The sequence below is a fragment of the Nyctereutes procyonoides genome, unplaced genomic scaffold (assembly GCF_905146905.1).
Source record: "Nyctereutes procyonoides isolate TBG_1078 unplaced genomic scaffold, NYPRO_anot_genome, whole genome shotgun sequence".
In the NCBI taxonomy this organism is placed as follows: domain Eukaryota; kingdom Metazoa; phylum Chordata; class Mammalia; order Carnivora; family Canidae; genus Nyctereutes; species Nyctereutes procyonoides.
In genome coordinates this window covers 19026309-19041465 of record NW_026575135.1, presented here as the reverse complement: position 1 = coordinate 19041465, position 15157 = coordinate 19026309, and the positions used below count along the sequence as shown (strand labels likewise).

Below are 15157 nucleotides of genomic sequence, written 5' to 3'. Positions count from 1 at the left end.
AATACAGAACAGCATGGTTGCCCCTGACCTCTCTGCCACAAGTACAACAGTCATAGTTCAGCAGAATGCATGAGAGTCCTAAACATTTGTGCCCATTAACCAGATGAATCACTTCTAGGAGTGTGTCCAAAGAGAATGAATAAAAAATGTTCACTGCAGTGTTATGTTAGTGAAAACGTGGAAATGATTCAAATGTTCAACTTTAAGAAAATGGCTTAATCATGGTGGATCCGTATTATGGAATATACAGTCTCTAACACTGACATTGATAAAGAACTTCTTTTACTTAAATATTTTATTTTTTTATTCATAAGAGACAGAGGAGAGAGAGAGAGAGAGGTAAAAACAATGGCAGAGAAAGAAGCACGCTCCCTGCGGGGAGCCCAATGTGGGACTCAATCCGGGACTCCAGGATCATGCCCTGAGCTGAAGGTAGATGCTCAATCGCGGAGTCACCCAGGCATCCCAATAAATAACTTTTAATGACACAGGGAAGTGCTATGATCTTAAACAAGCAACAACAAAAACCCCATATATAAAGCAACATACAGTTTTGGTCAATAAGGAAGAAGGAGCTGACGTGAGAAATCTCCCTTCCTCGTTCAAACAATCGAAACGCTGCTGAAATGAGCAAACTTTTAAATTATATGACCAAGTTCAAAAACAAAAGGCAAACCTGCAAACAGACAACAGAAAGCAGAAATCCTTAGTTGCCCAAAACAAAGAGGGAACTTTCTGTCAGAGCCGTGCAGAGGCTGAGCTGAATGACCACATGTGACAGCCACACCACACTGGAGGCCTGGCTGTCTAGGTGCCTGCCACCTGCACCCAGGTGCACAGAAAGCTGCTTTATCCATGAAGCAGGCATGGGAAAAACTCCACCCACTGGCTTGGGAAAGGGGCAAGGAATCTTGTCAACCATCAGGGGTCATGGGTAAAAGAGAGTCACCAGCAAAACAAATCAAAGAGCAGGCTTATATCAAGAAGAATTCAAATCCGAGTTCATGGGACCTCAAAACTGAAAAATTCATATTAAAACAATTCTGGAACTACTGAAACGGACAGAGTACCCTGCAGATGCTCCAGCCACAGGGCTCTCTGAAGAGGAGCTCTCACAACCCAGGGCATACAGGACACCATGGAAAACACCTACTGAAGACAAGATGGTGATACAAACGACAAATCACAGAAGGAAACGAGCCATCATGTCTCACTGACAAAGTGGGGACATGATAATAGAGTGTAAAGAGAGTATGTCTCAAACTATATGAAAGCATATACACGTATGGGGAAAAAACCCTTAAAATGTGACCAGTGGTTAGCTTGAAGTATGGCTGAATTTTAAAGAAATTCCAATATAATTAACGTATGGGGTTATATTAGTCTTGGGTGTACAATGCTTCAACAATCCCACACACTACTCATTGCTCATCACAGTAAGTGTACTCTTAATCCCCTTCACCTATTTTACCCATCCCCCTCTCCCACCTCCCCTCTGGCAACCACCAGTTTGTGGTCTATAGGTAGCAGTCTGTTACTTGGTTTGTCTTTTTCTTTGTTTCTTAAATTCCACATATGAGTGAAATCATACAGTATTTGTCTTTCTCTGACTTATTTCACTTAGCATTATACCTTCTAAATCCATTCATGTTGTTGCAAATGGCAAGATTTCATTGTTTTTTATGGGTGAATAATATTCCTTGTGTGTGTGTGTTTATGTGTGTGTACATATATATATATATAGCACATCTTTATCCATTCATCAGTTGATGGAACTTGGGTGGCTTCCATATCTTGGGTATTATAAATAAACAATAAACATAGAGATGCATGAATCTTTTTTGAATTAAGTGTTCTCATATTCTTTAAGTAAAGACCCAGTAGTGGAATTACAGGATCATATGGTAATTCTATTTTTAATTTTTTGAGGAACCTCCAGACTATTTTCCAGAGTGGCTACACCAGTTTTCATTCCCACCAACAGTACACAAGGGTTCCTTTTCCTCCACATCCCGCCAACATTTACTGTTTCTTGTGTTTTTTAGCCATTCTGACAGGTCTGAGACCTGTTTTTTAGCCATTCTGACAGGTCTCCCTGTCGGCACTTCTTCTTTTTTCTTAAGTAGACTCCACAGTCAATGTGGGGCTCAAATTCATGACCCTGAGATCAAGAGTCAGATGCTCTACCAACTGAGCCATCCAGATGCCCCTCATTGCGGTTTTGATTTGCATTTTCCTGATGAGTAGTGATGTTGAGCATCTTTTCATGTGTCTGTTGGCCATCTCGATGTCTTCTTTGGAGAAATGTCTGTTTATGTCTCTGCCCACTTTTCTTTAAAGATTTATTTATTTGAGAGAGAAAGCATGCACGGCTGTGGGGAGGGAAAGAGGAAGAGAATCTCCAGTAGACTCCTTACTGAGCACAAAGCACGATGTAGGGCTTGATCTCATGATGTTGAGATCATGACCTGAACTGAAACCAAGAGTTAGACGCTTAGCTGACTGAGCCACCTAGGCACCCCTGTCTTCTGCCGACTTTTAATTGGGTTTTTTGTTTTTTGAGGAGTTAAGTTCTTTATGTATTTTTTTTTCATTTTTTTTAAAGATTTTATTTATTTATTCACGAGAGACAGAGAGGCAGAAACACAGGCAGAGGGAGAAGCAGGCTCCATGCAGGGAGCCCGACGTGGGACTTGATCCTAGGTCTCCAGGATCAGGCCCTGGACTGAAGGCAGTGCTAAACCGCTGAGCCACCCGGGGTTGCTCAGTTCTTTATGTATTTGTATACATATTTGTATACACATTTGAACCACAAAAGACCCCAAAGAACCAAAGCAATTTTGGAAAAGAAACAAAACTGGAGGAATCACAATCCCAGATTTCCAGATAAACTGTAAAGCTGAAGTAATGAAAACAGTATGGTACTGGGACAGAAATAGACATATATATTAGTGGAACAGAATAGAGAGCTCAGAAACAAACCCTAAATTATATGGTTAATTAATCTCTGACAAAGGAGGCAAGAATATGCAATGGGGAAAAAACAGTTTCTTCAACAAATGGTGTTGGGAAAACTGGACAGCTATGTCCCAAAGAATGAAACTGGACCACTTTGTTACATCATACACAAAAATAAATTCAAAATGGACTAAACACCTAAATGTTAAATACCTGAAACCATAAAGCTCCCATGTGGGAGTGTAGGCCTTCGACGGCCACATCCTTCTACTTCTCCACGTCTAAGTTTTTATTTTATTTTTTTAAAAGATTTTATTTATTTATTTACAATAGACATAGAAAGAGAGAGAGGTGGGCAGAGACACAGGCAGAAGGAGAAGCAGGATCCATGCCGGGAGCCCGACTCAGGACTCGATCCTGGGGCTCCAGGATCACGCCCTGGGTCAAAGGCATGCGCTAAACAACTGAGCCACCCAGGGATCCTCCTTTTTTTTTTTTTTTTTTTAATTTTTATACAGGGCAGTCCCGGTGGCGCAGGGGTTTGGCGCCGCCTGCAGCCTGGGGTGTGATCCTGGAGACCCGGGATGGAGTCCCACATCGGGCTGGTGGGAAGGTAAAATGGCACACTCTGCAAAATGTGTTTGGCAGTTTCTTAAAAAACTAAACATACAGCTCCATATAACCTAGAATCAGCACTTGGCATTTATCCCAAGAAATAAAAACTATGTCCACACAAAAACCTGTACACAACTGCTCAAAGCAGATTTGTATTAGCCCTAAGCTGGAAACAACTAAAATGTCCTAAAATAGATGAAAGGTTAAAAAAAAAGAAAAGTGGTACATCATCTGTGCTACTGGACTCTGGGATATTATTCAGCAATTCAAAGGAATGAACTATTGATACATAAAACAACTTGGAGGGCATTATGTTGAGTGAAAAAAATCTCAAAGGTCATACACTATATGGTTCCATTTTTATGACATTCTTAAATGCCATAATCATAGAGATAGAGAACTAATTAGTGATCGCCCAGGGTTAGGGACTGTTGGGCCGGGGGGGGGGGGTTGGTAACTATAGCGGTGATGTCTCAGGTAGATCTCGGTGGTGATGGAATTGTTTTGTATTTTGGTAGCAGCGCCTATTACCCGAATATGACAAATTGACGTAGAATTATATAACCACGCTGTCAATTCTGGTTTTGATACTGCACTGCAGTTAGGTAAGATCTAACCCTTGGGGCAAGCTAGGTGAAAGGTACACAAGGCTTCTCTGTACTACCTTTGCAACATCCTGTGAATCTGTAACTATTTCAAAATAAAAGTTTAAAAGTTGGGGAGAAGGTAAAAGAAAGTCCCATTCCTTAGATGAAGCTGAAATGTACCCCCTTAGACTCTGCACACAGGCCCTAAATTCTTTCCTTGGGGGCCCCCCAACCATATCTACTCAGAGATTTGCAGACAGTGAATCTGTATTCCGATTTTGTTCTTCTGGCTTTGCAGCGCAGAGCACCTCCCTCATCCCTTCCCGAATCTTTTCAAATTGATGTATTTGCCTGAGCCGCAGAGAAGTGCTCTTATACTATATGTTGGCAAACTGAACTTCAATAAACAAAACAAAACAAAACAAATCAAAACAAAAAGACAGGGTATTAAAAAAAAAAAGAAGACATGAGGGACACTATTAATAATGAAGCTGGGGCCACAGGTGTACACCACAACTGCCCCCAGCATGCTGGGGCATGCAGTCATGGACAATGGATGTTGGGCCAATAGGGGGCCAATTCTGTGGCCTAGCCTGGGCATCTGCATCTCCACTCTGCTGTGGGCCTGGCCTCAGGAAGTCCTGGGTGCCAGCTACTCCCACAGAGCCAGTCTCTGCCTGACTTGTGGGGGTCACTCCAGGGTTCATAGAGCCCTCAGGAGGAGAGGCCCTGGGAGGGCATCCCACCTCAATTTGAGGAGGGGGCAGTGAGACTGAGGGGGGTGGAGGGACCAGCTCAGTTCATATTAAAGAACCAAAAGACCCAGCAACTTTTTTAGTCAAGTGGCAGCTCACAATAATGTCAGCCCCAACTTCCCATTCCTAGCCCACAAAAGAATCCATTTAAATAAACATTGTTATGGAGAAGCCTGAAGAAAGTACTTACTTATGGAATATATTTATATCCTGTTCACTTTCTTTTGAGAAAGCAGTGAAACCCAAAAAGCTACCTGCATGTTTAAAACACGTTTTGCTTTGTTTCTGGTGACTATGGGTGCAAGGGATGGACAACTAGTCCTGAGAGAATGGCCGTGGTGATGGTGGCAGGAAAGGCCATTCCTCCATTTTACGAGCCGCTATGTGGCAAGACTAGGGAGCCGGGCAGATTCACATAAAGCTAACAAAACAGAAGCTTTCAGGCTCCAGTGGCCTGGCCATGGTCTTACACTTGATTTTGTGTTCTTTTTCTTAAAAAGAGCCCCCTAAATTATGGAAGTCTTAAACCCCACCAAATCTGATTTGCCCCTTTGACGCTTTTATTTTCCCTTGGCTACACATTGAGGAGAGACTTGTGTCTGAGGGGAATTGTGGACATCTCAACTAGAATAAGGAAGAACTGTCCACTTGCCTTGAGCTTCTCAGCAGTGTCTTCTATTTGGGTTATGTTGCCAACTTGCTGCTGCTGCTTGACTTCCAACTGCTTTAAACATTCTTGGGTGAGTTTCTGTATGTGAAGGAGTTAGGAAAAATTAATATTTAATACTGTGACTTTTGAGATAACAAGCCACCCCAGGGGTCATCTCCCACCCCTGCATTTTGTTTCATCTGATGTATCTGAGACTCACAAGGTGAGATGACTGGCCCAGAGTCATGGGACAAATTGGAGGATGAGCTGGAACCAGGGTCCCATGGATCCTCAGAGGCCCACGTCAGATATTCTTCAAACCCTGATGGCGCACTCCCCCTCCCTGGTTTCTCTACAATCCCACTTTTGACCTGATTTTCTCAAATAGGACCTTAAGGCAAACAGCTTGGGGACAGAGGAAGAGCATACACTTACAGAGTCAGTATTAACTGAGCACCTACTATGTCCCAGGCCCTGTCATAGGGGCTGCCCTCGTGGAACTTACATTCCAGGGAGCTATGGCTCTTTGGCCTGGACTGGGGTTCAGAAGACCTGCATGTGTGAGGTTTGTGGGGGTTCATGCTCCCTTCTCCCTCCCACCTGAGATGGCTTCCTTCCAAATCTCCGTGTTTTGCAATTGCCATTTTTCCAAAGGTGTGCTCTGTGGCCCTCTTAAGACCCCACAGGTTTGACCTCACCTCTATCTGGACCTTCTTATGGCTGGCCTTGTAGTCGGCTGCTGGGCCTAGGTCTGGCTGCCCAGTCAACAGAAAGCTTCCTGAGGGCAGGCCTGCTCCATTCCTGGCTCCCCCACAGGACCAGGGGGTGATCTGGAAGTGTTTGCTAAGTCGAACACAATGGCCAAGGGCTGCCAGCTTCAGGTGGAGAGCTGGAGCCACCCAGCAAGTTGTGATGAGCACAAGCCCCAGAGTCACACAAGGATTCCTAGGTCTGAGCCCTGGCTCCCCTTTCATGTGAACTGAGCAAGTGATCTCACCTCTCTAAACCTGTTCCCTGGGCAGCCCAGGTGGCTCAGCGCTTTAGCACTGCCTTCAGCCCAGGTGTGATCCTGGAGACCGGGGATCGAGTCCCACATTGGGGTCCCTGCATGGGGCCTGCTTCTCCCTCTGCCTGTGTCTCTGCCTCTCTCTCTCTGTGTGTCTCTCATGAATAAACAAATAAAATCTTAAAAAAAAAAAGCCTGTTTCCTCAGCTATAAATATGGAGATAACCCCAGAGTGTTGCTATAGAGAATGACAAGTTCACAGAGTGCTTGGTATAGCGCTCGGCAGAGAGTAAGTACTCAACAGATAAAGTTCTTACTGTTATTTTAACAACCAACAAGCATTTGCTACTGTGTGTGGTTGTAGTCTAGGTGGTGGGTGGGGATGGGGACACAATGATAACCCAAGTATAAGCCACAAGCTCAAGTTCCAGGAGCACATACTCACCCCACTGTGATTTCTAACACTTCAAGTCTAGCTGCTGTCCATCACCCAAAGAGAGTCCAGTCCCAGGGTGCTTCTCCTGTCATGCTAGACCTGGTAATATCCTACTCATCCTTCAAGGACAGTTCCAATGGCCTCCTCCAGGAAGTCTTCCTAGGCTCCCTATTCCTATCTCATATTGTCTTCTCTCCAGCTTCCCAATTACAATACTTGTCACGTTGTATTGTCACCATTTGTTCTCACCCCACCAGCCAGGGAACTCCCCCAGATCAGGGATGATTTGGTCTACTTGTTAATTCATGGTACAAGGTATGTGCTGAATGGATGTTTGATGAGTGGATGGAAGGATGATGATAGCTGGTGTGTGAACACAAAATGAGTACACAGGTAGGTAGGCAGGCGAGTGGACCTGCTTATGAGACAACCAAGCCCTACCATCTCTGGAAAGCAGCCACCTTATCTCTGGAAACAGCCTCTGAGGAGCTATTATTATCACAACCATTATATAAATAAGAAAAGGAAGACCCTGGAGTCAGGGGCAGGACTTACACCCAGGACTCCACCAAATGGACCAACCCCACAGGGCCCATTATCATCCTGGAGCTCCAAGGGTGTCACAAGGTGAAGAGAAAGGTCATTAATCACAGCCGACTTCTTGGAGGAGGAAGTGATGGAATCAGCTGTCAGAGACGACGGTTGGGCCTCCATCCCAGGGAGGTAGACGGGTTTGACCGGCGGGGCACAAGTTGCCCCCAAGGCTGGAACAGGGGTCTGGAGCCCCTGACCTTTATTAGGATTATGAACAGGTGAGGAGGGCCAGCTGTAGAGTCCTGGAGTCAAGCCAGGCTCAGCTTCCAGAGCCTTCCTTTTCTTATCAATAAAACGGCCGTCACAGCTCCCCACCAGGCTGTTAGGTGCGTGGAATGGGACCTGGCGTGGAGGGGCTGGGTGGAGGGGAAGGGCCGAGTGGGTGGTCAGAGTCAATCAAGCCGTCCCCACCCAGCCCCTGACTCTGAACCCCGGGAACAGAAAACCAGAGCTGTCTGTCTGTTCAAGGCTGACCTTCCAGCCCAAGCGGTGCGGTGGACCGGCCGCGGCGGGGTCAAGGCCATCTGCGGTCAGCGGGGCGGGGGGCGGGGGGCGCCCCCGTTCTCTCTCCCAAACCCACCTCTCCTGAAGCTTGGCTGCTGGTTCGCAACGACAGGGGCCGCCGAGCGGCTCGGAGCCCCCCCGCAAACCGACTGCCGGCCCGGCACGCTCCTCCCCGCCCGTTAGGCCCCCTGCGCGCCGCCCGCGTGCCCACCTGCACGTGGGCCGCCTCTTCCCGCGCCAGGACCACCTGGTGGCCGCGGTGCGCGCCGAGCACCGGGCAGAGCGCGCACACGCAGCGGCGGCAGCGGCGACAGAAGAGCTCGGCCACGCGGTCGCCGTGCTCCGGGCAGCGCCAGCCGCTCGGGTCCTCGCGCTGCGCGGGGCCGGGCCCCCCGCGCGTCCCGCTCGGCACCCCTGCGCCCGCCATGCAGCCCCGGGAGCCGGGCGGCCGCGGGGCGGGGGAGGGGCTCCCGCCGAGAATCGAAACCCGGCGGCGGGGCGGGGCGGGGCGGGGCCGGGCAGCCCCGGGGGCGGCCCTGCTACCCCAGGAAGGACGGCGGCGCGCGCCCGGCCTGGGGAGCGGCGGCCTGGGCGCCCTGCGGCCCCGCGGGGTGCGCCCCCGCCCCGCCCGCCCGCCCCAGCGGCTTCGGCGGCCCCGCAGGAATGGGGCTCGCCCCGGCCGGGCCGACTGAAGCGAGACGGGCTTCGCGCCCGGGGATGCGAGTGCACGGGGCCCGGGAGGCTGCGGCCCTGCGCTCGGGGCCCGGGAGGCTGCGGCCCTGCGCTCGGGGCCCGGGAGGCTGCGGCCCTGCGCTCGGGGCCCGGGAGGCTGCGGCCCTGCGCTCGGGGCCCGGGAGGCTGCGGCCCTGCGCTCGGGGCCCCGGAGGCTGCGGCCCTGCGCTCGGGGCCCGGAGGCTGCGGCCCTGCGCTCGGGGCCCGGGAGGCTGCGGCCCTGCGCTCGGGGCCCGGGAGGCTGCGGCCCTGCGCTCGGGGCCCGGGAGGCTGCGGCCCTGCGCTCGGGGCCCCGGAGGCTGCGGCCCTGCGCTCGGGGCCCGGAGGCTGCGGCCCTGCGCTCGGGGCCCGGAGGCTGCGGCCCTGCGCTCGGGGCCCGGAGGCTGCGGCCCTGCGCTCGGGGCCCCGGAGGCTGCGGCCCTGCGCTCGGGGCCCGGGAGGCTGCGGCCCTGCGCTCGGGGCCCCGGAGGCTGCGGCCCTGCGCTCGGGGCCCGGGAGGCTGCGGCCCTGCGCTCGGGGCCCCGGAGGCTGCGGCCCTGCGCTCGGGGCCCGGGAGGCTGCGGCCCTGCGCTCGGGGCCCGGGAGGCTGCGGCCCTGCGCTCGGGGCCCCGGAGGCTGCGGCCCTGCGCTCGGGGCCCCGGAGGCTGCGGCCCTGTACACGAGATTCCGGAACCTGCGGCCCCCGGCGTGCTGTGCACTACCTCCACCTTTTACTTTGCCTTTGTTCTCTCTGCCCTGTTCCCGGCAGAAGCCACCATTCTCGCAATTGCCAGAACCACTCTGGAAACTGCAGCCGCCCAGGCCGAGTCTCCAGAGTCCACCAAACATAAATTAGTACATTCAGCGAACAAGGAACACACTATGGGGTTTCCTCAAAAAATAAAAACTAGAGCTACGGTATGACCAGCAATCGCCCTTCTCTTTTCTCTGGGAGAGATACTGACTTCATCCTGGGTGCATTGCAGCATTTAGTCGTTATAGCCAAGACGTGGAAACAACCAGTGTGCTCCCATGAATGAATGGATAAAGATGTGCTGTGTGTGTGTGTGTATAAACAGGGAAATGTTATTCAGACCTAAAAAAGGAAAGCCTGCCGTTCGCCACAGATGAGCTTGGAAGACTTTTTGCGAAGTGAAATAGGCCAGGCAGCGAAAAACAAATACTGTTTGGTTTCACTTACATGTGTAATCCAAGAAAACAAAGACCAAAAAGCAGTTGAACTCCCAGCAACAGAGTAGAATGGAGGTTGCCAGGGGCTGGTGGGTGGGAGAAAAGGGTACAAACTTTGAGTTGTAAGAGTCTAAGTTCTGGGGATCTAATGTATGGGATGGCAAGTATAGTTAATAATACTGTACTGTGTACTTGAAATTGGTTGAATGTAGATCTCAAGTGTTCTCCCTACACACTATGTGAAATAATAGATGTGTTGATTAACTTGATGGTGGTAATCATTTCACAAGGTATACATATATTAAATCATCACATCGTACACCTTTAAAAATCACGTATAATCTAAATATATGCAACATTTTCAATCATATGCCAATAAAGTTAGGAAAAAAATTCTCAGTTCCTATCCTATCCTAACCGCTTAATACCTTTGATCCCTGCCCCGTCTATGCTCTATCTTTTGCTTGTTTCCAGACCATGGAATAGTAGGTTTTCTCTGCTTGAAACCTCTTTTCCCTAAATACCCTTGCCCTGCTTACTTCTATTTATCCTTCAGGTGTCTGCCTAAATATCACCTCTTCCAGGAAGCTTTCCTTGCTTCTCCCAGAGCAACCCACACTTCCCCTATCCTGGCCCTTGTCTTCCTTCCAACCATGACTGAAAACTTCAGAGGGCAGGGACCAAATCTGTTTTATCTGTTTCCCAGCCTGGTCTCTGGCCCAAGCAAGTTAGATACTCATTTAGTATCTGTGGAACAAATCAAGAAAAGGAAAGCTCCAGGTATTAAAATGTCTAGGCAGATGTTGTTTATTATTGTTGGATTCTTTCCATTGCAAGATTTCACATGTATTTATTTTCACTTTTATTTTTTTCTTTTCTTTCTTTCTTTCTTTCTTTTTTTTTTTTTTACAAAGGTAAAAGGAATTTCAGAAACAACATTAAAACAATCAAACTATTTTAGGCACGGTTTCATATTAAAAGCATAGATTTATTTTATTTTTGATTTCCTTCTTCCTTCTATGATACAATCTTAAATCTTGTTCCAGGAAGAACATTTATTGTAGCGCTAAGGTGGATATGCCCCAATGCTCATCTCCCAGAGCTATCTTCATTCTCAGAAAGTTCCTGAGTCAACAGTTGGCGGGGTCCCAGGGTATGGAGTAAAGAGATGAGCGCACGTTCTGCTTGCCTGGAGTGTGAGGGCCTGGCCCTGCAGATGCTGGGCAAGTTCTACTTCATCAGTCAAGAACATAAACAAAAAATGCAATAAAAAAAATGGCTTAAAAAATATTTGTTAAAAATTACTATCCCTCTCCCTTGCTGTGAAATAATTTAAATAATTTATTCGTTTTAAAAAAAGCAAACCCAAAAAACAAGTTTGTTCATAGATGCCTTCACATTGTTTTTGAGCATGATGTCTGGGTCCCTTAGGGGTCGGGAGAGTTCCAGAAGGTTATGTGCAGAGGAGGCACTGGGGATGCTCCCCAGACTCAGCCCCACCTCCAGCTCTCTGCAGCCAGTGCCTGTGGGCATGATACTTCTTCATTCTGGGAGAATGACATGGGGATACTGTCATTATTCTGACCCTGGGGATAATGCCTGCCCGGCCCACGTTAGAATTAGAGTTGGATGTGCCAGTGAGTGGAGGTGGGAGGGCTTTGTAAACTGTGAAGTGCTGGCCACAAATGAGGTGGGAAAGGTAACCCCACCCAGGGGAGCTCTGCTTCCCTCACAATACCTGGGATTTGGTCTTTGGCCTTTGGTGAGCCCCACTGACTGAGTAAACAAGCTAGGGAATCTGGGCATCTAGCATGTGTAGGCAGACAAGGGAACCAAGCCACGGTTAGGGGAGGGGGCACTCAGGGGCACAGAGCCATCATTGAGTTGTAGCCAGGGGTCCCAGAGAGACATGGGTTGATGCTTCCAACCTGGAATGGAGTTGGAGTCCTAGAGCTTGTCTGATGCTCACTGTCCTCATCTTTACTGCAGATGGGTACAGATGGGCTAACCCAGTGGCTCTCCATCCCCACCGTATTGCAGAATGACCTGGGAACTTATAACAACATGCACAAAGCCAGGCCCCACTCAGGAGATTCAGCTTCGACTGGTCTGGATTTGGGTGTGGGCATCTGTATTTCTCGAACACTCCTAGGAGGACTCTAATGTACAGCCTGGGTTGAAATCTCCCAGGATAGGTGGCCTCCTCCAGATGTCATCTTAGCTCCAGTGTTGGCCTGTGCAGTGGGCAAAACTCATCGACTGTATCTCCTCAGTCAGGAGGGCACATTCAATTTCCAACATTCTCCATCTCAGCTGGGCTGCTGTATGGACCACTGAGAAAGAACTTTAGAGAATGGGCTCAGAACACAGATTCACAAAGGAGGGACATGTAAAAACTTTCAGGCTAGAAGGGGAACTTCAGGGTTATCTGGCCCTACCTCCTTGCCTAGTGCAGTCATCCCTCTCCAGAAGGCTCTGCTGGCACACTGCAGGGCTGAGGCTCCCTTCTTCCTGAACCGAAATCTGCCTATATCCTCTGGACCGGGCAGGCTCTGTGGCCTGAGGGCTTTGGTGGTGGCAGTCAGTGGTCATGGGCACCACTCTGATGTCTGCTCCCCTACATAAGGGATGGTGTCTGCCCACATTTGGCTGATTCTGGTTGAAGAGAGGATGGTTTTGGCCTCCTATCTGTGTTCTAGCATCGGGCCAAAGCTTGACTTATTTCCCCACAGTTAAATTTCCTCTGCCCGTTCACCAATGTCATGTGAGTTCCTTCGGCAGACCCAGATCTTCACCCTACAGATAGTTTTCCTCAGGTCAATGCCAAAGTTTCTTGTCTCTGATGGCAGATCCTGTAGAGGGCAGCACACCCCAGGGTCCCCAGGTTCATATGGAGAAATTGTGACTGGGTTCATATGGGAAACTGAGCAAGTCAGGGGCCCAGCCGGAACAAAGGGATTCCTGCCCCATGGGCTGAGAGCTGCATCAGGCCAGAAACAGCCGAAAGACAGACCCAGCAGACCAGAAGCTTGACCCCGCCCTGCCACGAACCCTCTGAGGACCTTGATCACTTGTCTCTCTCTGGGCCTCAGTCTGTCCACCTGTAAAATGAAGAAGTTGGGCCAGATCGTTGGTTTTCCAAACTTCTAAATGTTTTCTCAGAAGCAGCATTATGTATTCCACAGAAGCCAATATATAAATCGGGAAGAAGGGGCGCTATCTGGTTGGAATGGGGTGGAGGGGGGCCACGGCCCTCCTGCTGAGGCTTTCTCCCATTCTGTGGACCACGACTTGTGAATCACAGGCAGGTCCCCCTCTCGGGTCCCTCCAGCTCTAACTTTATACAATGCTCTTTCCCTTGAGAAGTAATAGCTCACTGTAGACCCTTAAAGACAGAATTAAACGGAAGGCAAGTTATTGTCTAAAAAGAGTCAATTCAGACATCATTGTTTTGAGAAGGCAATTAGAAAAAGGGCACCACATCCCCCCACTGGAATCTTTCAGCAACCGAGAGTTTTTCGTTTTCTGGTAAAAAATATAGAAATAGTGGTTGTTCTTGGGGGACTTGTGGTTTGGTTCTGGACCTCCCCATGGAGCCGAGTGGTGTCCCTGAGGGCGGGGAGAGCAGAGATCCCTGCTCAGAACCTCTCTGAGCTCATCCGAGAGTTTTTGACCTCCAGTTCCAACTGTTTGGCTTGGACCTCACGCTGAGTCAATAGCTCCCGGAGCCTTCGGATCTCCTCCTGCTGTCGATAGAACATCTGTAGCAGCTGGGAAAGCACAGAACAGAGGGAAAGATCACTTGATGATCTGGGATGTGAGGGCCCAGAACAACAGCAGGAAGGACAAAACATTGCCCCCTTTTCCTGCTCAGAGAGGCAGAGGTGATTAATGTGCCTGAGGCCTTAGGGAATGGCCATCGCACAGACCTTTATAAAAACCTTTTCTTCACCCGACAAGTGAGATTTTAAATGACTTGATGTTTGAGACTTTTTGTGCCTCCTTGGATCCCCCGTGGAACAGAGGAAAGGATGCTTGGGCCTGAAGTCTGGAGATCCCTCATCTGCAGAACTCGCTGAACTATGTGACCTCAGGCAAGTTATTTACCCTCTCTGAGTTTCAGTTGGCTCCTTCTAGGAGCTGGGGGTCAGAAAATGAACCTGGGCACTATCATAATTGCTGTGCTATGGAGAACAGTACCAGCTGTCGGATGCTCCCTAAGATCCCTAAGGATCTGTGCCATTGCATGCTCACAGCACCCCTACAGGGGTGGTGGTGTGAGCGCCCCAGTGCGCTGCCACCGTGGGAACAGAAGCTAAGAGAGATTCAGCCCCTGGCTCTGAGGTCCTACAGTCCCTGCTCAGCAGAGGTAGGATCTGAATCCCTCCGGGAGATGCCAGCCCCTATGTTTTTAGCCACTACATGCTGACTCCCAGGGAGGTGGAAAGGATTCAATCGGGTGATAGGTCACAGTGCCTACCACAGGACCTGGCACACAGTAGGCCCTGAACAAATGTTGACTCTGAAACAGAAAATCCTCATGTCAGAATGGGAACGGAGGGACTTTAATACCAAACCAAACCCCCTGCATCTTGCAATCAGACGGTTTTCCACCATCTGTAGGTAACCCGGCCATCTGGGCAGACATACAGCGCTCTGCTGGCTGTTTTAGTCACCCCTCATCCTGTCCCAAGACCATCTCTCTCCCCTCCCCCCATTCACACCTCGTTCTCTGTCTTTGGTGGGGGACACTCAATGTCGAAGCCATTTGTAAGCCGTGTTTTCTTCTCTTCCAGCCTGTGTTCTGCTGCCTGCCTTGGCACCTTCTCTTCCATCCGGGAGAAGGGCTTCTGACCATCTTCTACAACCAACTTCTCTTTTTGATTGAAGGGGGTCGTGGGCTCAGATGGGGGTCTCTCGGGGAGCAGTGGCTGGGGGCTCAGCAGCTCAGAGCAGGGCCTCAGGGACACCAGAACTGGTCCTGGGAGGGAAGCAAAAGGCTGTAATGGGGCCTGAGTGCTCATCAGCAGATGCTGACACCCTCAGGCACAGAACCACACACAGACGCACAGAGCCCAGCACAGGAGTAGAGCTCTGGCCACAAGCAGACAGGAACCAGCCCACACACAAGGGCACCAGAGTGCAAACACA

At 49.8% G+C, this 15157-nt stretch overlaps 2 protein-coding genes across 5 annotated transcripts in view; both read right to left on the bottom strand.

The window, feature by feature from the left end:
* The window catches only part of TRIM14 (tripartite motif containing 14), a 28398-nt gene extending 19839 nt beyond the window's left edge, over positions 1-8559 (bottom strand). The window contains exons 1-2 of the mRNA XM_055302742.1: positions 8316-8559; positions 5568-5663 (exon numbers count right to left, since the gene is read on the bottom strand). Of these exons, the coding sequence (XP_055158717.1) occupies positions 5568-5663; positions 8316-8531 (312 nt within the window). The 5' untranslated portion in view covers positions 8532-8559. The remainder of the gene's footprint in view (positions 1-5567; positions 5664-8315) is intronic.
* A 2314-nt stretch (positions 8560-10873) lies between these two features.
* CORO2A (coronin 2A) overlaps positions 10874-15157 on the bottom strand; it is a 55154-nt gene continuing 50870 nt past the window's right edge. For 3 of the 4 annotated variants that reach the window (XM_055302636.1, XM_055302637.1, XM_055302633.1), the window contains exons 11-12: positions 14731-14987; positions 10874-13776 (exon numbers count right to left, since the gene is read on the bottom strand). In XM_055302636.1, coding sequence (XP_055158611.1) covers positions 13645-13776; positions 14731-14987 — 389 coding nt within the window. In that variant the 3' untranslated portion in view covers positions 10874-13644. The remainder of the gene's footprint in view (positions 13777-14730; positions 14988-15157) is intronic. The other variant, XM_055302634.1, reaches the window with a different exon arrangement.